Source organism: Brachycentrus maculatus, unplaced genomic scaffold (assembly GCF_059751285.1).
Source record: "Brachycentrus maculatus isolate JH-2025_06_01 unplaced genomic scaffold, ASM5975128v1 h1tg000196l, whole genome shotgun sequence".
In the NCBI taxonomy this organism is placed as follows: Eukaryota; Metazoa; Arthropoda; class Insecta; order Trichoptera; family Brachycentridae; genus Brachycentrus; species Brachycentrus maculatus.
This window is the reverse complement of record NW_028280947.1, coordinates 2,505,795-2,528,486: the sequence shown is the minus strand read 5'-3', so window position 1 is coordinate 2,528,486 and position 22,692 is coordinate 2,505,795. Positions and strand designations below refer to the sequence as shown.

Here is a 22,692-nt window from a genome sequence, read left to right as displayed (position 1 = left end):
AAAGATAATATTATGAAAAATAATTTGTCATCACGTATTATATAAATTGTGTTTTTATATGAAATACATACTGAAAAATGTCAAATGTCAAATACATTGAATTTTATCGCGGCACACCTGTATCCGGCTCACGGCACACCGGTTGCGGAGCACTGCTGTAGGGAATGTGGGTATGACGCTAACATAGTGGTGAGAACAACATCCCGCAACCGTGTGCGATCCACATAGTTTGGCAAGCGTCATTCTAGAATAGTCTCTCCTTTAAAGCAGTCACTCACTCCTAGTAACATAAATATGGAATAAACTAAAGTCAAAGAACTACTAATCTTTTACTCTTCATCTTCCACAACCTGAACCCACAACTGGTTTCTACAAGAACCCTGTCATCTTCAGGGATGGACATGTACTCCATTCAGTAAATGTCCATCCCTGAAAATGACAAGGTTCTTATGGAAACCGGTTGGAGAAAAGTACCAAAAATAAAAGTGATTAACAGCTTGGCTGCCAACCCCTTCATGTGCGGGGTAAGGAGTGCAAGCGGGGTGCCTACTCTGCACTTGCACTTATATATTTATAATAATTCTTTGAATTCAGTTTGCCGCCAGTCTAAGGTTTGGCGTGTGTTGGCGGGTTGGCAGCGAAGCTGTTAAAAACAAAGTTCTACTTTTATTTTATAAAGTATTGTGAGTTTGCGCATTGTCCTTCGGTGCAGTGATCGGAACGTTTGGCTTCATCGTCTCAGTCTCACCGAGATTGCTGAGGCTGTTGGGGTCCTGGCTGAGCGCCTGGTACTGGCCGCGCAGGCGGTCGCCGGCCGCGATGCGCCGGAAGCGCCTGAGGTCCACCACGTACAGCGCTGAGATGTGGTAGCGCCGCCCCTGCAGGTGGTTCCTCCAGTATCCCTGCTTCCAGAACCTGCACACCGCACAGACAGGATGAGACATGAGAAAACACACTCAAACAATATTTATACACTTCTAAATAATAATAATACATTTATACAGTGCCATTTTTCTAAAATAATACCTCAAGAGCACTTCACTGTGAATGAATTGGGGGAAAAAAGATAGTGGAAATGATTTGGCAAACAAATGTGTTTTACGTTTTTTTCTAGAGATCATCCCACTCTCACTATTTCTACTAGTGGAAGAACATTCCACATTAATGGAAACAGCAGAGGCATAGCAATACCAACTTCAGAGGCACAGCATTGCCAACTTCAGAGGCACAGCGTTGCCAACTTTAGACTCACAAGGGTGCCAACTTTAGACTCATAGCGTTGCTAACTTCAGAGGCACAGCGTTGTCAACTTCAGAGGGTCAGCGTTGTCAACTTCAGAGGCACAGCGTTACCAACTTCAGAGCAACAGCGTTGCCAACTTTAGACTTACAGGGTTGCCAACTTTAAACTCATAGCGTTGCTAAATTCAGAGGCACAGCGTTACCAACTTCAGAAGTACAGCGTTGCTAACTTCAGAGGCACAGCATTGCCAACTTTAGACTCACAGGGTTGCCAACTTTAGCCTCACAGCGTTGCTAACTTCAGAGGCACAGCGTTGCCAACTTCAGAGACACAGCATTGCCAACTTTAGACTCACAGCGTTGCCAACATAAGACTCACAGTGTTGCCAACATAAGACTCACAACGTCGCTAACTTCAGAGGCACAGCATTACCAATTTCAGAGACACAGCATTGCCAACTTCAGAGCCACAGCATTGCAAGTTGAAGAATGGTACACACCTGAATCCGTCCATTTCCACTCGGCTCTCGCAGAAGGGGGTGTAGCCGTAGGGAGCTCCGCCCAAGTCTAATTCTACCAGCTCCTTCATGTCTGCCCGGACAATCTAAACAGAGAATCACCTTTATTAACCTTTCTCTTACGGTGCTAAAAAACTTCCGCGTGCAACGGTGATATGTATTTTGTACATCATATGAGAATGTGATTTGAAAACTGGAAAAATGTGAATATTCGTAAATGTTGCTTTTATTCAGCATAGTTGAAGTTGAAATGTAAAAATTTTGTAATGTTAGCTCTGGTAAGTATCTGAAAATGAGAAAAAAAAACACATCGCAATTAGCCGCAATAGCTGGCGTAGCGACATGACCGCCACGTAAGACAATATACGCACTACTGGCGCCACTAAACACGCAACGATATGCGCGTATACACAAAGTACAGCACGCGCGCACACACTGAAAAATGTTTGTATATTGGTGGATTTCCGTTGCTGCAAATGACTTTTATGTTATATGTAATTATATTACGGAGGAATACAAAAAATCTGAGCCCCTTTCATATTTTATATTGATATTCACATTTTTAAAGTCGAGTTGAATTAAATACATATCACTGGGTGGCGAAGGTTAATATTTAAAGCATTTATTTTGTGTTTAGTCATTTTTACTTTTTTACTATTTTTTGCAGTATATGTTAGTATATATATTGATATAGCGCCAAAATTTAAAATTAAGAAAACAACTTTGTATATAATTGACGTGTTTTCTTTACATATATACTTATTTAAAAGTTTTTAGAAGTGATTTGGTTCTATCTCTTCTATCTCTCTATCCCATATATTACAATCGGCCTTACACCATGTCTTGTATATTTTTTGCTAATACAAAAAAAGGGTTTATACCTGATCGGCGTCCACAAAGACAATCTTCTTGACGTGCAGCGGGAAGAGGACATCCAGGAAGAGGATCTTGTATCCCCAGATGATGCGCTGCTTCTCCGTCTGCTGGTGCAGCCAGCGGGGCCACTTGTACTGCACCAGCTCGTAGTCGAACCCGTACTCCTTGGCCATGAATGGCAGGATGTCCTGATAACAAACAACACCAACTTGTTGACGTCTATTTTCATATTTAGGACTTTCTAAATTCAATCTCATCGCCCCGTTACTTCACCAACTGCACTGGTTACGCTTACCCGAAAGGGTAGAGAATAAGCTCTGTCTGCTCATGTATATGTGTGTAAAAGAGCGTGGGTAAAAGTGTGTAAAAATACGTATTTGAGTGTTGTTTAACCGGATCCACGCGGCTCGCATAACCGTATGTGTTTTCACAAAACATTCCCTGTACGCGGCTGACATAACCGTTTGTGTTTTTACTTTACTCCAAGTTTCGAACCTCAGTTCAACTTGGAGGGATTTTTTCATGGTGTGGAACTTTGGATAAAATAATACGTCAATCCTTGGCCTTATGACATCTGTTGAAATATCTGACTAATAATTTGTAACATCACAAGGATAAATAAAAGAACTGATCCCTCATTTTTCTTGCGGTCGGTAATTAGTCCGCGCCATAATCATGCCCTATATCTGTCTCACTCTCGACGCTACGAATCGCCAGTGGGTAAGAGTGACACACGATGCGTGCTTTGATTTATTTATGTTACGATCTTATTTGTTAATATTATGATAAATTTCAAGAATAATGTGACACGAGTGTATTATAGAGTACCAAAAAGGCACAATGAATCCCATTGAACGTTTTTGCTTTGGAAAATAAATCGTTTCTTAACTAAATACATAATAAAAGTAATCATTTAAAAAACGGCGAAATACCGCCGCGCACGGACGTCTCTCAGGAACAAAGTGAACGCGGTTAAAAGGTTAAACGGGGGAATCTCACCTTGAGCGACGGACTGAGGTAGTTCTTGAGGAACCAGAACTTGACGGGCGTCTTGGTGTGCTTGAGCACGGAGAGCATCATGATGCGCAGGAAGCGCTCGTACAGATGGCCCGAAGCCACCGAGAAGATGTTGATGACCTCCTCCTCCTTGTCGCCCGAGTCGCCGGCCGAGAAGGAACTGCGCATGCACAAGTGCAATTATTTCTAGGTTATTTATTGATTCACATCAATTTGGAGGAATAACATAATGATGTAAGTATACAAAAACACTCGTATAAGACCATTTTTGAGTTTATTCATGTGAACATGACTAGTTTCAAGAACTAGAGATGTTTTTATATTAAAAAAATAACATTCTTTTTGAACAGATTGTTTCCAGGCGGATTTTTCATCAACCCCGACCCTCAGTATACTAAGCACAAGTAACCGCAAACCCAATTCCCATCTGTACAATGTTGTACAAAAGTAAGCAAATAGAACGCTTATAAGCATTTCCCGCTCTCTACAATAGTATGTAAAAGACATTTTAAGCATTTCATGCTAACAATGTGGTAACAACCAAATACATTTTCTTTATAGTCCACTATTTGATGCAACAACACCGGTTAAGCAAGATTTGTTACCATCCACTTTAGCTCATTCCTTTCAACCTATATACCCCTGACCTATATTAACAAACACATAGCACTAAAAGTCGTATCGCGTGTAAAAGTATAGGAGTACTTTTCAGAGTGAGTGGTGGGGAATAAATATAATTAATTTAATAATAATAAAACCCGCACCCCAATGGTGCATAGGGTACTGCGTCATATAAACGCAGTGTTATTTTGATCGTTTACACATGAAGGAAGGGTGATCAGCCCTCCGCTTCAGGTACCAGTCCATGGTTGTATTGAATAAATATTACAGTGAAAAAATCAGTTATATTTATTTTACCCCCCTTGGGACCTCCAGAACGGTAGCCGAGCGTGCTGACCATAACATTACGGAGGCGGACAAATTAATTTGAAAAGTGTATTCAAAATTAAATTCAAATTGACATTGCAAAATGATCCCTACAACATGCATTACCTTGTAAGCAAACTGCAGAAGTCAGCATGCATTAATGAAAATAAAGAAAAAAACAAATTAAAATGAGTATAAAAATTAATTAATATATTAAATCACATAATGGCAAAATCAAAGTAAATAAGCATTACTTATAAAAAAAATATAAAGATCTTATTATGAATACAAATTGTATATTTCTTTTATAAAAATTAATATAAATAACTGAATAATATACTTAAAATTATAAACAACGAGTGCTAGTCCCAACATTGATGTATGGAAGTGGAACATGGAAGAAAAAATCATTTAAAAAAAGTAAAGGGATGTTGAAGGATGAAGAGGCGGTTGTAGCTGTTTCTTATTTTATTTTGTTTATTATTTTTTATCAGTGGGAACACAGAAAATAAGGAGGATGCTTTAGTCGTTATGAATGACTAAAGCCTCCCCCTTATTGTTCATGTTCCCACAAATAAAAAAAAATAAAAAAATAGGAAACAGCTCTTACCCCTCCTTCGTGAATGCATAGAAAAAAGTGTCAAAATAGATTTTAAGAAATAGTGGCATTTACCGTGTAAAACCTTAACTAACCTGTCCGGGAGTATGGACGTAAATGAACGTCATTGAGAATTTTCCTTAAAGGAGTATCGACGTTAATGAACGTTGTAGTCCGTCTGTCAGTTAGTATGCTGTGACTTGTATAGCAATGACATCTGTGAATATTTGTGTGTAATTTTGTCATAATTGGAAAATATTTCAAATAGGTGTTTTTTTTTTTTTTAATTATTTTAAACATAATTTTTATCTTCATAATACATCAATTTTTTTTTTTTAAATTTTTTTCATGTGAAAAGAACCCGCTCTCTAGAGAAAGTCGGACATCAATTTTTATACTCCCGGAAAGGTTAAAAATGGATAGATTTTACCACAAAGTGACTGCCGAATCAATTAATGAAATCAATGCGTGATATTTCTAAAGAAAGTATTACATTTTGAAGCCAACACTAGTTACTATAACCATACTAAAACGCACGGCGGAAGTCGCTCATCATGCGTACGGCGGGTTAGTCTTCCGGATCGTGTCACCCTCCAACCTAACCTAGCCTAACCTGGTGATGGAGTTCCAGATGCCCCCGGCCTTCTCGTCGGAGTCGGAGAGCAGGTCCATGTGCTGCTTGCCGGGCTTCTTGCCCACCTTGAGCTTCAGCACGTGCGACCGCAGCGAGGAGATGAGCACCTTGATGTCCGAACTGTTCGCCGGCGTGTCCGTTCCTTCGTGACTGCAATTAGGATAAATTTAGCCAAATTGAACATTGAATTCAATAAGCAATGCGGGTATGTTGGTGACATATTGGTGTCCTTCTTACATACCTTCATCCCCTTAAACCCTTATCCGCACCCCAATAGTGCATAGGGCACTGCATCGTCGGCATAGATTGTTTCACATTCCTATACACAGGACTAACCTGCCGATGATTATGCCTGTAGGAAGAGCTACCGCTATGTTGAACAATATCACATTGGATATTGATCTGTTCCATGCGTCCGAAGGATTTTTTCGAAGCGGGATTCTTCTACACATTTAACAAGAGTCTTCTTGCTTACTTTTTAACTTGTTTTTTTTTTTTAATGTATACGCCTTAAATGTTAGTTTGTAATGTATATATTAATTATTTTTTGATATTATTTTTTGACATCTCATCAAAGATGAAGAAGAATATGGAAGTCTGGGCATTTACGGGGCTGACGACCGTAATTCTACCCATTATTGACAACCACACTACTCAAATTCTTGATTCTATATATATGAACCAATTTAGAAACCTTGTTCTTGAATCACTAGAACTTCACTAGAGACATCTATTGGTGAGATGTAAAGAAGCTTTTTTATTAAGCAGAAACTCTTATATTAGTATGTGTAATTGGTGAATGTTACACATGTGTAAAGTGATCACTTAAACCAGCCTATGACCGTCGTCAGCCCCGTAAATGCCCAGACTTCCATATTCTTCTTCATCTTTGATGAGATGTCAAAAAATAATATGAAAATAACTCCTGTAATTGGAGATAATCCAGATTTTGTGAACAAGTATTTGGACACACTCAAAATGTTGTAAATATATATTAATTATTGAATAAATTGAATTGAAAAATTGAATCATATAAACGCAGAATTATCTTGATTGTTAACACACGAAGGAAAGGTGATTAGTCTTCCGCTTCAGGTACCAGTCCAGAATAGAATTGAATAAATATTAAGAGTGAAAAAATCACTTATATTTATTTGACCTCCCCTAGCCTAGCGCGCTACCCACTACACTATGGAGGCGGACTGATTTTTAGGAGGGACACAACTAAAATGCCCTCGCCAGAATTTGCAGGTTTTTGTCACTAACAAATCCACATTGCTAACAAATATGTACAGAGTGTATGATGTCATAAATGAATATATCTATAAAATAAGATAAAATAATTACCCAACAATGTCGTAGATGTCCGCACTCCTGCCCTGTCGTAACCTCAGAATCCAGGCACCGGGATTTGCTTTCAACTGGAATAAATTTTACAATGTACATTTAAGTGAAAGTTATAACGAAATAAAAGAAAAATTAAAGTAATTCCTGTAATTAACACTCTTCGGATGGGGAAGGTATTTCTACCCATTCGGTCGGTTCATGCTTAAAGGGAGGGTATTTTTACCTTCTGCGTCAGCCTCAAATCAAAGTCATAAAAGAAGGAACTATTTAATGTTTTTATATGAATTTATGTACCAATCTCTTTGTCAAAGTCTTAACTATATATACACAATTATCAAATCCCGTCCAAGCGGTCCGCAGGCGTAAAAAAATAGTCGTCCGAAATGTGTTAACCTATATAATGCCAGCTTGTTTCGACTAGCATCCTTAGTGCATTATAAGCCCGAAAGCAAACTCCATACTCCCTTGGGACTAATATCATTTGGATGATCCACTCTGAGAAGTGAAAGCAAAAGAACTCAACGTTGACTGACCTGGAAGTAGCCCAGGTTGGCCATGACGATGGTGTCCACTTGCGTCGGGTTGGCGCTGGTGCCCAGCGTGACCTGCAGCCCTCGGGGTGGCGTCCCTGCGGCCGCATCCCAGCAGTGGCCCTCCAGCAGCAAGTATTCCAGCTCAAACTCGCTGTACACAAACAAAGGACAATTAGGAAAACACTAGGATATTATAGGTGTTTCTCAACACATTGTTGTCGCATGGTTTTTTATCAACCCGACCCTATTCATACTCAGTCTGCCACACAACGCTCGGTATACTAATAACATATTCTTCTTCATAGAGCACTGCATAATATAAAAGCGAACAAATGAAAGAAAAGTGATCAGCCCTTCGCTTCATGTACCAGTCCAGGGTAATATTGAATAAATATTAGAGTGAATCTCTTATATTTATTTGACCCCCCCCCCCTGGGAATCGAACCCGGGACCTCAGTATAGTGTGCTGAACATTACACTACGGAAGTTATTATAGGTATCTCTTACGCATTGTTGTCGGGCGGTTTTTTCATCAACCCCGACCCTAATTATACTCAGACAGTCTGCCGCCCGATCCTCAGTATACTAATCACAAGTAACCATAAACCCAATTCCCATACAATGTTTTGCAGCGTCAAAGTAGTTATTGTAGCCGATCGAAGTGTGAGAAGTCTATCAACCAATTCGTCTGGAATACACAGATCTTTTAGATACCCTGGAGTCGTATGATGTATTGATTTATACATGAGTTTAATTAAACTGACAGATTTTAAACTTTACCCTTTCGGGAATGCATAACCAGTGCAGTTGGTGAAGCAGTGGGGTGATGCAAATGAATATAGAAATTCTGAAAATTAGACTCAGTGCTTAACACTGATTGCAGTCGACTCATTTCATTGTTTGGTAGACCCGTGTACATATAAACCGTTACAATAATCGACTATATATACTACAAACGCATTTATCAATTGATGGGCAGCATTCATTGGCAGATTCTTGCGAATTCTAGAACAGGACGCAGAAGCGTGGGTAGGCCCCAGACAAGACGGTCCAATGACATTAAGTGGTGGGCCTGCACTGGAAGAGAGAGAACTGTGGAAGTCCAAGAGGGAGGCCTTTGTTCAATACTGGACACAAGAAGAAGGCTGAAGTAAATAAGTAAGAAGTGGTACTCCTCGAATTGTGTGGTACATTGGGCTGTAGGAGTCTCACCTGTGGACGACCTTCTCCACGTCCTGAAGGCGGATGTTGTCCAGGTCGTACACGGAGCGCTTGCTCTCCACCAGCCAGTTGCCGGGTACCTGCGGAGACAGCGTGAGCAGCGAGGACTGGGGCAGGTGCGTGAAGCGCGCCATGGGACCGGCCGACAGCCTTCCATCCGACTCGAAGTGCACCTCCGGCTCGATGACAAAGCGGTAGAAGCTGCAATCATACCAAAACAAGATAAGTCACGCAGGTAAGGTTGGGTTAGGTTAGACATGACTAGGCTAGACTACTGGTACGTAAGGTATCATGCATGATCGGTTTGCTTCTTCATCATCTTCTTATAGGCTTTTCACCCTTCTAGTTCTAACCAATGTGGAGGTATTTTTTATTTATACTTTTTAGATTTGATTTTAAGATGTAAGAATTCCTGCTAGAGTGGTTGATAAAAAATAAGTTAAAAACATGTCGATATTTTAATTGGGAGGTATAAATGGCACAAAACAAGGTTCACATTCACATAAGGCGGGATAATCAATAGTCCTCAACTTAATTTTCTTTAAACGCATGTAACATTCAACAAATGACAATGCATTTTTTGCTTAAACACTGTTTTTGAGAGTACACCATTGACCGCAGTGTCAGATTGGCTTAAAATTTAATAAGGAACCAAGTGAACATAAATATTTTGTCATCCTTTTTGGTTGATTAGCCATTTTGGACTTTATGGACAGTAGAGTTATTTATGAACATTTAAAGTCCTTTTTGCAAGGCTTATATGAAAAATAGGTGCCGTAGAACGGGGCTACTTGAACTTTGATGTGTTAATGAGCCCAGTGCAAAAAAATATTTAGATCTGTATTTGGTCTACAATAATGAACGTATCGACATGATTCATTGTTTCCCTGACAGGTGACACTTATACGTTCATTATTGTAGACCAAATAAAGATTTTTTTTTTGTACTGGGCTCAAGTAACACATCAAAGTTCAAGTAGCCTCGTTCTACGGTATACGTTGTGTAGGTATACAAAAATTTCAAGGAATGCGGAGCATCCACAGCATGTATGGGCGAAACGCGCCTGCTAAACAGGTGTCCCGAACTGGTCAGACTCTCCGCTCACCTCTTGAGCGGCATGTCCGAGTTCTTCTCCACGGAATTGAGATACAGCTTGAGCTCGCAGTTGAAGACCTGTCGCAGCGTGGCGAGCAGCGGGCCCACGCGCTGGGCGGCGCGCGACACGGGGTCCAGCACGGCTACCACGCGCAGGGCGGCACCGGCGGGCCGCGGCGCGGGCAGGCGCAGCACCGAGTGCGCCTCGCGCAGGCCCGCGGGCAGCGTAAAGCGCGCCTTGCCCTGCGCGCGTGACGCCAGCAGCGCGATGGCGTGCATCACCCCGTCGGCGGAGAGCGGGGAGCTCTCCTCGTCCTCTGGAAACATCAAAAGATTATTCTAAAGCTTGTTACACAGCAACAAGTTGCACTAATGAGCCATAGCATTTTTACCCCGCAATCCGTTGCACACTCAAATCTCTCTCAAATCACTCGAAAATCTTGAATCATAGCATTTTATAAAACAGTAATACTGTGGGACGGCAACACCAGTAGCATCCCGCGCCGAATGAACAAAACCGAAGATTTCCGAGCACACCGAGCCAAAAGGAGCCGAGTTTAACTTCACTTCTTTAACTCCATATATTATAAATTATTTGTCATTATTTGATTTCAGTATTTAGAGTAAATTTGTATTTGTTTCAATAAAGGAACCAACTGTAAGTACATCATTTTGTGCACTACTCCCTTACATAAACAAAAACAATCACCAGCACGTGATCACAAAAAAACGCGGCCACACGCCGCCACAAAAAAAGATAGATCCCGAAACCAATAGTCATAAGTGGTGACACCAGCTATAACACCTTACACTCTCGAATCAAAGCATTTTATAACATGGCAATATCTTAACCTCTTGAATCGTAACATTTTATAATACAGCAATATCTTGTACTCTCAAATCATAATATTTTATAACACAACAATGTCTTACACTTTCGAATCATGGCATTTTATAACACAGCAATACCTTGCACTTTCCAATCATAGCATTTTATAACACAGCAATACCTTGGACTCTCAAATCTTTACACAGCAACAACATATTTCTCCATCCACCATCCCGTGATGTGACATGTGAATTCGATCATGTCAAATTAAATAGTTAAAATAAAATAAAACATACCTCCGTCATCCAATACTTCATTATCGGATTTCGTCTCTGGGAAGAGTACATTCTTTATTTTATCTCCATATATTTGATTGCTAAACCTGCAAAAAAAATTACAATTCATAAAAATTCAATGCGGTTGAGATGCATACAATGAAAATGATGAAAAGATTTTAATAGCTGTAAAATATAAAGTACTTCACCTTTCCAAGAGAAGGAAGTCTTCGATGTCAAAGGTCTCATCATCCCGGAATGGCCCGAGCACCCTGCCATTGTAGACCAGTCCCAGCTGGCCAGCGGCGGGGAATCCCAAGACGCGGGTCACATACACCCGGGATATCTTGAAGAGCCACTCCTGCTGGTTCAGAGCCGGCACCAGCTCAGACTTGAATAGAGAGAAAGAGGAAAATATTCACTTCTTTGACGGACCATATACTAGATAATAATAATAATAATAATAAATTTGGGAAGTTTATATGTACAACGCCATTTTTGTAAAATACTAAAAAGGGAGCTTCACTGTGATTGAATTGGGGAAAAGGAGATGGTGAGATTGATTCAGTAAACAAATGCATTTTTATATACGACATTTTGAAAAAAGAGTTTCTGCTCAATAAGAAGCTTTTTTCATCTCACCAATAGATGTCTCTAGTAAAATTCTAGTGATTCAAGAACAATGGATCACATATAAAGAAATTCTAAGAATTTGAGTAGTGTGGTTGTCAATCACGGGTAGGATTGGTGAATGTTACACGTGTGTAAAGTGATCACTTAAACCAGCCTATGACGGTCGTAAGCCCCATAAATGCCCAGACTTCCGTATTCTTCTTCATCTTTTTTGAGATGTTAAAAATAATATAAAATGCATTTTTACTTTTTTTTCTAAGGATCATCTCACTCTCACTGTTTCTAACTACTGCTAGAAGAGCGTTCTAAGCCATGGGTCCCGTAAAACTAAAGGCGCGCTTGCCAAATTTAGTACGCTGGTTGCGAGCTGGTGATAAATCAAAGTTTAATTCAAGAACAAAATTAGAAATCTACCCATATGATTAGTGGAGTCTTTCCTTTAAAAAAATTTAAAATAAAACTTACGATGATGTCGCAGTCCTTGCGCTCGTGGCACCCTTCATCGTCAAGCAGCTTGCTAATGTACTCGAGCGCCTGCCGAGTTGGCAACACATTCAGGGCCGCCACCACGACCTTGTTGAGGGATTGATCGACTCCGGGGTCGCCGTTGATGTTGGGCAGAAACGTCACCCGCACGCCTTTGTTGGATTTCTAGAATTGATTAAACAAAATGAGTCCAAATACCTGTTAAAAAATCTGGGTTTTCTCCACAGAGGGAGTTATTTTAACATTTTGACATCTCAACATAGATGCCATGTTTTCAGGCGTTTCCCAGTGTGTAAAAATAAGCCTAGATTTGAATGTTGCATACAAATAAGAGTCTGCTAAATAAAAGCTTTTCTCAATCCAACATAGATGGCTGTTGTGAACTCATATGTACTGTGTCATGAGATTGATCAATATATCTAGGAATTCCAAAAATTTGAGTTGTGTGGTTGTCAATCATGGGTAGAAAATGGTGAATGTTGCGCGTGTGTAAAGTGATCACTTAACTTGCCCATTCTTCAGAAAAATTTTGCACAACGATAAAACCCGGACACTAAAAAATAAACAGCATCAAAACGGCAACACCTTGAAATACTTCTTCTCAGTCTTATTCCTCATTACTGAGGGTTGTGACTCTTGTGGAAGCAATGACTCTTCTCCAGTTATCCCTTGACTGCGCTGCACGTAGCGCTCCAACCACCGAGGTGCCTGCTGCTGCCTTAACTTGATCGGTCCACTGTGTGGGGATCTTCCTCTCCCTCTCTTCCCCGCCAGACTACCAATCACAACCAGGCTATCCTCGTTGCCACATGTAACGTGTCCAAAGAACAGGAGAATCCGTCAGGTACAGACATTGGCCGGAGTCAAGCCATCCAAGTGAAACTCCTGATGAATGGACTCGTTGGTGCGTCTAGCTGTCCGTGGAATTCGGAGCATGCGCCTCCAACACCACATTTCGAAAGCGTCAATTTCTCTCCTTTCTGCTGCTTTTATGGTCCATATTTCAGCAGTACATATAGAGAAAAATGGATAAAACCTTGAAATACAATCTTACCATATAGTCCACGGCTGCCTTCATCGTCACTCTGCTCCTGGGGCAGTTGAGGTCTCCCACGATCCACACGGTGGTCGGCAGGACTTCCCTCTTGTCCTTGGCCTTCTTCTCCAGCTCGAGGTAGCGGAGGTGCCGCACGGCCGTGGCCGTCATGTCGGTCCCGCTGAGCCGCATCAGCTCGGGGATGTGCGAGGGCCCGAAGCCCGCCGCGCCGGCGCCCGTCATGTCCAGGTACTGGGAGGGATCGCTGCTCAGGATGCGCTGGTTCAGTCTGCAAGGTGGCGCTTGTTTTTATAGGACTTCATAGGATGGACGAGATTGGAAGGCGAAATTGACAGCCACATCCACCAGGCAAGACTTGCGTTTAACAGAAAATCAATCATGTTTCAATGAAAGAACATAGATCTTAACCTGTTAACCGGGCGGGACGCATGTCAAACGTAAACAATATCGGGTACGCGTAGGACATATGAATACGTCCTTGAAATATATGTTTATTATACCCATTATTGACAACCACACTAATCAAATTCTTGGAAGTTCTATATATATATGAACCAATTTAGAAACCTTGTTCTTGAATCACTAGAACTTCACTAGAGACATCTATTGGTGAGATGTAAAGAAGCTTTTTTATTAAGCAGAAACTCTTATATTAGTATGTGAGATCCGAATCCTGGATTATATTCACACACATGAGAAACGCCAGAAAATACCATTTTCATTTTTATTAATAAGCTTATAATTTGACCAGATAATTTATTTACAACATTTTGAGTGTGTCCAAATACTTGTTCACAAAATCTGGATTATCTCCAATTACAGGAGTTATTTTCATATTATTTTTTGACATCTCATCAAAGATGAAGAAGAATATGGAAGTCTGGGCATTTCTTTATTATATTATACATATGGACGTATATTTTTCGAACAACAAAGGTATTAGTCATCCATACATGTCTCGACATGAATTTAAGACACGGAGCGAATCAGTATTCGCGCCCGCTACCAGTTGCGTAATTGGACAGCGGACCGCCCGGTTAACAGGTTAAACTACACAAGCTTCTTGTCAAAACGTATGTATGGAGTGTGCTACTCTCTGGCTGCGAGACATGCTGCTCACCTTAAAGAGATAAGGGTAAGCTGAATGCGTTTGAGATGTGTAAAATAAATTAAAAAAACTCAAAGAAAATTACAATGGAACCTCTCGTAACGAGTAATTTGCATAACAAGTAAAAAAAAAATAGACAATTCTGGTATAAACCAATTAACTTGTAATTCATGTCCTTCTAAATATATTGGTAGAACGTCGCGTAATTTTAATACCAGAATAAAAGAACACATACGATGTCTAAACAATAATAACTTCTCCGAATTTGCCAATCACCTCATAGAATCAAATCACGTCTTCAAAAAAGACACGGGAGTAAAAATATTAAACACTAATAATAAAGGGTTAAAACTAAATAATATGGACATTTTTTTTATTAGGAAAGCACTTAAAAATAATATTCCTCTAATTAACAACCAAATAAATTTTACATATAGTCCATTGTTTGATTCGACATCGGTTAAACACGATTCGTCAATATCCAATTCGAACCCCCCCCACTCCTTTCATCCTACAAGTATATAAGTAGATTCGATTCCTAGTCTAATTTTAATGTACGTTTAACCTCGGCTCGTAACGCATGTCTGTATTGAAAACTATAGTGCATGTTGGTCTTCGGGTCGACCAAAAATCGCATGTGTTAGACATTTTGTGTAGTTTTGAGTGTGTAAATGGTGCTATGGTGGTGAAGGGTAGTATTGTTTGCATGATGTGTTAGTGATTGTCCTGACGAAGAGACGGGAACGTCTCGAAACCGGTAGACGTAAAAATCTCGGTGAGTGGTTATATACTAATTTTATTAACATTTTTGTAAAAAAAATAAATAAGTAAAAATGACTAACCACAAAGTAAATGCTTTAAATATTAATAATATTGAGAATAAAAAAAATGTGTTTAAGTTGCCCCCTTAACGAGCGAAATTTCGCATAATGAGTTACAGAGAAAGGACAAGTCCCTTTTTCACGAAATTCACTTGTGAGCCGAGCCACTCAAAATAAAAAATTGTTTTGAGTAAGATTCTAGAACGAATTATGTTCGTTATGAGAGGTTCCACAGTAATTATACCCAACAATTATGAATAATAGAATAATATAGGGAATCCCTATTATTGTATTTTTACAAAAATAATATTAAAAAAACCAAAAGCTACAAGAACCTAAAAAACTGTAAAATAAAATTTATTATACTCAATAATTATAAATAGCCTCCGTAGTGTAATGGTCAGCACGCTCGGTTACCGTTCTGGAGGTCCCGGGTTCGATTCCCAGGGGGGGGTAAAATAAATATGAGTGATTTTTTCACTGTCATATTTATTCAATATTACCCTGGACTGAAGCGGAGGGCTGATCACCTTTCCTTCATGTGTAAACGATCAAGATAACACTGCGTTTATATGACGCAGTGCCCTACGCACCATTGGGGTGTGGATAAGGGTTTTATTATTATTATTATTATTAATTATAAATAATAGAATAATATATTTGAGCGCCTACCATATTTTTACAAAAACGACATATCATGACATATCAAAAGCTACAAAAATTAAAATCAAAAACTCGACAATAAAAAAAGAGAACAAAAAGAAAAATAAAAAAATCTAAAATAGAATTTGTCCGCCTCCGTAGTGTAACAGTCAGCACGCTCGGCTTCCGTTCTGGAGGTCCCAGGTTCGATTCCCATGGGGGTCAAATAAATACAAGTGATTATTTCACTCTAATATTTATTCCATATTACCCTGGGCTGGTACCTGAAGCGGAGGTCTGACCACCTTTCCTTCATGTGTTAACGATCAAGATAATACTGCGTTTTTATGATGCAGTGTCCTATGCACCATTGGGGTAAGACCATGAAATAAGGGTTTGAATGGATGAAATGAAATAGAATTAAATATACTCAATAATTATAAATAATAGTACGCAATCACCTGGGCATGACATGAGGCTGCCCCATGAGGTAGTCCATGATGTCATCCTGGTCGGTAAGCTCCCCCCGGAACACGGCCTTCTGCAGTCGGTTGGTGTGCGTCATGATCTCCATCAGCACTGCTTCCTCGAACTGCTCCGCCGACATGTCCTCGTCAGGCAGCGGGACTCCGTTGATCAACACCTGACATGTAACAAAAGGGTGTTTTCAGACGTTTTTGAAGTGAAACTTTTGTAAGGCAAATTGGCCTGGTTTCACACCAAAAATGAAACTCTTCCCTTTACCTAAACCGGTAGACATTATAATTAAGTTATAATAAAATATTTATAGTGATTTTAAAACAAAGTTACATTTTAATTATAAAATGTAAAATCACAAACTTGCTTCAAATATAAATTATATTTCTATTTGCTTCCATATAACAAAACAAAAAATACAGAAGATGTTCATTCTCCACAGCAAAATTTTGGTCGAAAATCTTTTGACTAAACATACCTGCGGGAACGTGTGCATTCCGGTTCTGGCGATAAACTCGCCAGTCAATTTTCTGCCAAAGTCATAGTCCGAGTCTTCTCCCAGGATATCCTCCGTGTCCACTCCGAAACCTCCCAACTCCTTGAGCTTCTTCTTCACATCCGCCACGGTGATCTCCTTGTCCTCAACCATGTCGAACAGCTGTATATAACATATATATTTGAATTTAATAAAATATGCTTTAAACATGCTTTGTACTTACGTTTTATTTCTTTAATAATATAATAAAACCCTTATCCGCACCCCAATGGTGCATAGGGCACTGCGTCACATAAATGCAGTGTTATCTTGATCGTTTTACACATGAAGGAAAGGTGATCAGCCCTCCGCTTCAGGTACCAGTCCAGGGTAATATTGAATAAATATGACAGTGAAAAAATCACTAATATTTATTTTACCCCCCTTGGGAATCGAACCCGGGACCTCCAGAACGGTAGCCGAGCGTGCTGACTATTGCACTACGGAGGCAGACTTATTTCTTTAGTTAGCTTATATTAAATTTACACTAACTATTATTTTAATATTATTTTATTTACACTAACTATTATTCTAATGTAATTAGTTTGAAAATGCCATAACAAAGTGAAAGAAACAATTGTCATAAATTTTATTTTTGTGTTTTTAACAATAAAATACAATTTAGCAGACTCTAAAAATCAGTGATTGATTTTAACATTTAATTTTTTTTTTAAATAAAAAAAAACAGTTTTTCTATGTTTATACATATCGCTCACTCCTTTTAAGAACGTCATAAAATAAAAAAACTTGATTTTTCTGGATAACGTTTTTAAAGTTTAAAAATATAATACAATGTATTGAAAATAAATATCAAGCCACTTATTGAACTTTTTACTGTGTAACAGATATTTTTAGGTAAAACCTGAAGGTTTTTTTTCCATTTGAAAAATATTAAGTATATTTAAAATATAATTAAACGATACCTTTTCTTCAAAATGCAAAAAAACACTTTCTGCCCTGTAGCGGGTAAATATTAAGTTAAAAATATGCCTCTTTTGCTGGAATATTGTACATCATCTGGGCATTCCGAAAACATGCACAATTGAAAATTGTCAATTTTTGATTTATGACGTTCTTGAACGGAGTAAGCGATATGGCAAACTTATAATTTTAGTTTCGCTGTGCCTCTCCAAAAAGGAGACTGAGCTCTTGTGCTTGGAGAGGGACTCAAGGTTTATTGTTTTATTTGATTAATGGTATATTAGTCTTTTTCTTTTCTTTTATATATTTTTTTACGACTACATATAATGGGCATAATTTTTTTTTTAAGAAATTTGATATCAATTTTTTTTATTTCATTAGAAAGTTTATTGAAGTAATTCCCAAATATTTTTCAAAGTTTGCTGAAATATGTTACTAAAATAATAGTATTACTATTATTATTATTATTTTAGTAATATATAAAAAAAAATCCGAAATTCTGAAAGCGATTTGAATAATCAGCGATCCAGGTAGTCAGAGTTCGGATAATTAAAGTTCTACCGTATTACATTTTACAGAACAGGCTTCACGGAAAATCAAAGAACAAAACAAAAGCAAAACTACAAACTACAACTGGGTGACGGGGTGCGGACTAACGCTAATGACGAAGGCCAGCGCCTCCCGGGTGCCCTTCTCCTGCGCCATGTAGTTGTACGCGCACAGCACGGCCACGCCGGGGTCGCGCGCGCCCGTGAGCGTCAGGTCCGCGCTGGTGCGCAGGGCCAGCCCCACCCGCACGGGCGCCAGGTGCCGCACAAACGACTCGGCCAGCTTCACAATGGCGCGGGAATCCACCGCCAGCGGATCCACAATCACCACCTGCGGAGAGATTTTATAATTTTTTTTTTTTTTTTCTTTATTTTAAATTATTTTGCATTTCACAATATAATATAAATACAAGTAAAAAAATATATATATATTATAAATACAAAAAATGATGGAACTTACAAAACTTATGTCCGACCCATCATGACGTATGGGATCAAAAGTAGAGCGAACACTGTTGGCACAAAAAACGCACTTAGAGTGTCAGAAATGAAGAGTCTAAGAAGCATATCTGGCAAGAGTCTTCGAGATATAAGAGAATAAGAAACACCAGGATCAGGGAAATATGCGAGATCGAAGATGTCATTAGGTGGGGAAGGCAACGAAGGAGACAATGGTATGGGCATGTGAGGAGAACGGAACCATCCAGACTCCCCCATATTGCACTCTACGGCCAATTCAAGGCAGACCAAAGAGATGGATCGACAGATGGGAATCGGCATCGCATGAGACTAATCCTTCTTAAAAACTGGCCACAAGGCCTACACCAAGTAGAAGAAGAAGAATATATTACATAACCGGAGGTTATATAACCTGCGACATTTACATAGTGTGGTTGTCAATCATGGGTAGAATGTAGAATGTTACACGTCTACATTCTATCCATTAGGTAAACCTTGTGAATAACCAGACTTCCATATTCTTCCTCATCTATATTGAGACAAGAGTTGATTTTACATTCGCACTCCGCACACTGAATAGTTGAAGACCCACCAGGTTGTAGAGGTTCCGCCTGATGCTCCTCAGCATGCCGGGGTAGGTGGGCCGGAGCAGCTCCATGTAGGTGTTGGCCCAGCGCCGGTACTGCACGTCCGTCTCCACGTCGTTGGCCCACAGGATGCCCGAGTCGCGGATGTCCAGCGCGAACTCGGCCGCGCTCTGCGTGGGCGCGAACATGCCCGCCGAGCCGGCCGCCTGCGCCGACCCCGAGATGTCCAGCGAGAGCAGCTCCGACATGCGCGAGTTGGACAGGCCTGCAACACGACCATGCAAAATTACAAGATACTCCTAACCTGATGATATGTCGCCTTAGGTCTGGGTACTGCTCACTGCCTATGCATCTCTATAAGACAAAAACAATATTTTAAAACATTTAAAGATTTGAAATTATAAAAATGAAAAAGGGAAAATTATCTTTAAGATTACGAAAAATATGGAGTAAGCTCTTACAATACTAAAGTTATGGAATTAAAATTCATGTATGGGGGAATTCAATCCCCACATTAGAGGCTAGGTTAATGTGTACTCATATAATATTGCCAATTGATAGAATTAATTATTCTTTTTCGTGAGCTCTTTTTTTTTTTTTTTTGAATTACCTAACGTCCAAGTGACTCTGAAATCTAGCTACGGCTTATGCAACACCGTTTATCATGTCCCTACTCAGGCTTCAACTTTAAAAGTTTCATAGCCTATGCCTACTTGTGAGTGGATTTACTCTTTATGTTTAAAGTTACTATAATTTCATGTAATTCATGAGTGAAAATTCTAGGCAAAAACACTCGCGATTCGTGAGCCCTCTGACCTCCACTGCTAGATATAGGCCTCTTCCCCTTCTTTTCATTTCCTCCAGTTGGTTGCTGCTTGCAGCCAGTTTTTACCCCCCACAGCGACTATGTCGTCGGGCTATCTCTTTTGGGATCTTCCGAAACCTCATTTGTTCTACCAAGGTCTCCATCGTAGAATTCTTGGGCTCCATCTTGTGGGGTCCTGTCTTGCAATATGTCTTGCTTACTACCATTTGAGATTTGCCATGTGATCCATGATATCCTCCACCTTGGTTCTTTTCCTGGTATCTTCATTTTATATCATCAGGCTTAGACCAAGCATGGATCTTTCCATGGATCCCTGTGTGCACTTGAATTTCTCTGCATTTCGCTTTGTCAGAGCCATAGTCTCTAGTGCATATGTGGCATTCACTGGCAGTATGCAGAATTCGTGTACTTTTATTTTTAGACAGGTCGGAATCTCCTTATTTTGCAGAATCTGTTTGAGCTAGCATATAGGTATGGTAGGTTATTCTCCCAGTACCACTTAAAGGGTTTACACTGATTGCAATCGAGTCATTATTTTGTTAAATTTATCTTTATCGCAACTGAATTTTCGACCAGACTAAAAATGCCACACATCAAGCATAGTTACTATTCATAAGTCTACATAATAATCATTACCTGTGAATGGCAATAAAACCAAGTATGGATCTTTCTATGGATCGCTGTGTGCACTTGAGTTTCGATAGAATTAATGCCACTTAGGCATTTTTAAAAAAAGTTCTTTTTATAATTACCAAGGCTATGAAGTCCCTCCATAGTGGTGACCTCCTGTCTCAGGGTCTGGAGCAGGGTGATGATGTCCACAATGTCCACGTCGAAGAACATCCCGTTAACAAACAATGCAGCATCCGTTGGATGAACATTAAGTGCCGTTGCAAACGTCTCTTGATTGTTCTTAATCTCATCCTTCAGCTGCGGACTGACTGCTATTCTCACGAGGTTGTTGGCCTGAAACACAGATTTACCATTTAAGTTTTGAGATTTTATCTCATACAGTGCACTCCCGATTTTTCAGGGTCGGGTTGGTCGGGAATCAGATTATCTTAGACACTGGAGTCCAGGAAAAATGTCACGCTGTCAACACGTGTGTCTTACTAAGCAAGTAGGTTTACAGAAGCGCATATAGCACAGTTTTAAATTTCTGGTTGTTTATATTTTTTTAATGTTTTTGGATTAACCGTGAAATCGATTATGTATACGGGAGTATACTGTATGTATGTCAACATTTTATTGCAAAAATGGTCCTTTTTACAAAATTAACAATATTTTCTTCAAATACTGACCGATTTTAGTATATCTTTCTGGTATAGTTGGAGAACATATCGCTCACTCCTTTCAACAACGACGTATATAAAAAAACATGATTTTTCAGGAGTATAAAATTATGATAAATATGAAGCCACTTATTGAAATTTTTACTGTGCAACAGATCTTTTTAGGTAAAACCTGAAGGTTTTTTCTCTATTTGGAAAATATTTAGTATATTTAAAAAAATAATCAAACAATACTTTTTCTTCAAAATGCAAAAACAACACTTTCTGTCCTACAGCGGGTAAATATTAAGTTAAAAATATGCCACTTTTGCAGGGATATAGTAGATTTTCTGGGCATTCCGAAAACATGCACGACTGATTTTTGATATATGACGTTGTTGAAAGGAGTGAGCGACATCAAACTACTCAAATAAAAAGACAAAAGAGCCTGCAGAGGATTTTCATTTCACATACGGAGCAAACAGATACTAAAATCAGAAGGTTTAGAGAGAAAATAATCAAATTGCTGTTGATGCGAACCTGCATGGGGAAGTTCTGCGCTATGTTGATGAAGTGCGCGAGGGCCTCGTGCGGGGGTGCCGCCATCACGCTCTCGGCCGCCTGCAGCGACAGCTCCTGGAACTGCCACACCTTCAGCGGCGCCAGCTCCGACTCTTGGTCCAGCAGGTGCTTCTTGAAGCGGTCCAGTGAGCCACGGATGTCCGGAAACAGGTTTCTGAAACATCAGCTGGTTAAATTTTTTGGCGAAAATATTTCTCCGGGAGAGAACGAATGAAGGAAATTAGTCTCTGGTCTACTCTCTTGAGATACATATTGTTCAATAAAATATAAAATAAATTGGAGTTGGCAAAAGAAGGATAAAAGTAGACTGAATGGGCGTTTTTGTTCACTACACGGAATGTTACCGTCCGACACGTCAGTTAGCGTTTTAAAACGACGATTGGCTTGGATTGGCATGTGCTTTTGTTCATATTTTTTCGGATCGGTGCTCTTGATCGGTGCGTGAACACGTTGCGCGTAAATTCTTCACGCCAAACTCTCGTAGTCGCTATCATTTTTCATAACCAGACTGCCAGACGGTCATATTCCGGGTAGTGGACAATCGCCCAATGCAGTCTAACTGATTTAATTCAATTACACAACACTTCTTCGAACCATTATCCGCACCCCAATGGTGCATAGGGCACTA

At 39.6% G+C, this 22,692-nt stretch overlaps 1 protein-coding gene across 2 annotated transcripts in view; it reads right to left on the bottom strand.

Moving 5' to 3' along the window:
• Window positions 1-22,692, bottom strand: part of Uggt (UDP-glucose-glycoprotein glucosyltransferase) — a 34,202-nt gene that overhangs the window by 2,803 nt on the left and 8,707 nt on the right. For both annotated transcript variants that reach the window (XM_088263161.1, XM_088263160.1), the window contains exons 6-24: window positions 22,023-22,218; window positions 20,964-21,177; window positions 19,391-19,650; window positions 18,449-18,670; window positions 16,814-16,993; window positions 16,320-16,501; window positions 13,285-13,555; window positions 12,210-12,395; window positions 11,321-11,502; window positions 11,133-11,218; window positions 10,018-10,324; window positions 8,904-9,113; window positions 7,692-7,842; window positions 7,159-7,232; window positions 5,791-5,961; window positions 3,635-3,812; window positions 2,641-2,823; window positions 1,742-1,845; window positions 749-915 (exon numbers count right to left, since the gene is read on the bottom strand). In XM_088263161.1, the coding sequence (XP_088119287.1) occupies window positions 749-915; window positions 1,742-1,845; window positions 2,641-2,823; window positions 3,635-3,812; window positions 5,791-5,961; window positions 7,159-7,232; window positions 7,692-7,842; window positions 8,904-9,113; window positions 10,018-10,324; window positions 11,133-11,218; window positions 11,321-11,502; window positions 12,210-12,395; window positions 13,285-13,555; window positions 16,320-16,501; window positions 16,814-16,993; window positions 18,449-18,670; window positions 19,391-19,650; window positions 20,964-21,177; window positions 22,023-22,218 (3,524 nt within the window). The remainder of the gene's footprint in view (window positions 1-748; window positions 916-1,741; window positions 1,846-2,640; window positions 2,824-3,634; window positions 3,813-5,790; window positions 5,962-7,158; window positions 7,233-7,691; window positions 7,843-8,903; window positions 9,114-10,017; window positions 10,325-11,132; window positions 11,219-11,320; window positions 11,503-12,209; window positions 12,396-13,284; window positions 13,556-16,319; window positions 16,502-16,813; window positions 16,994-18,448; window positions 18,671-19,390; window positions 19,651-20,963; window positions 21,178-22,022; window positions 22,219-22,692) is intronic.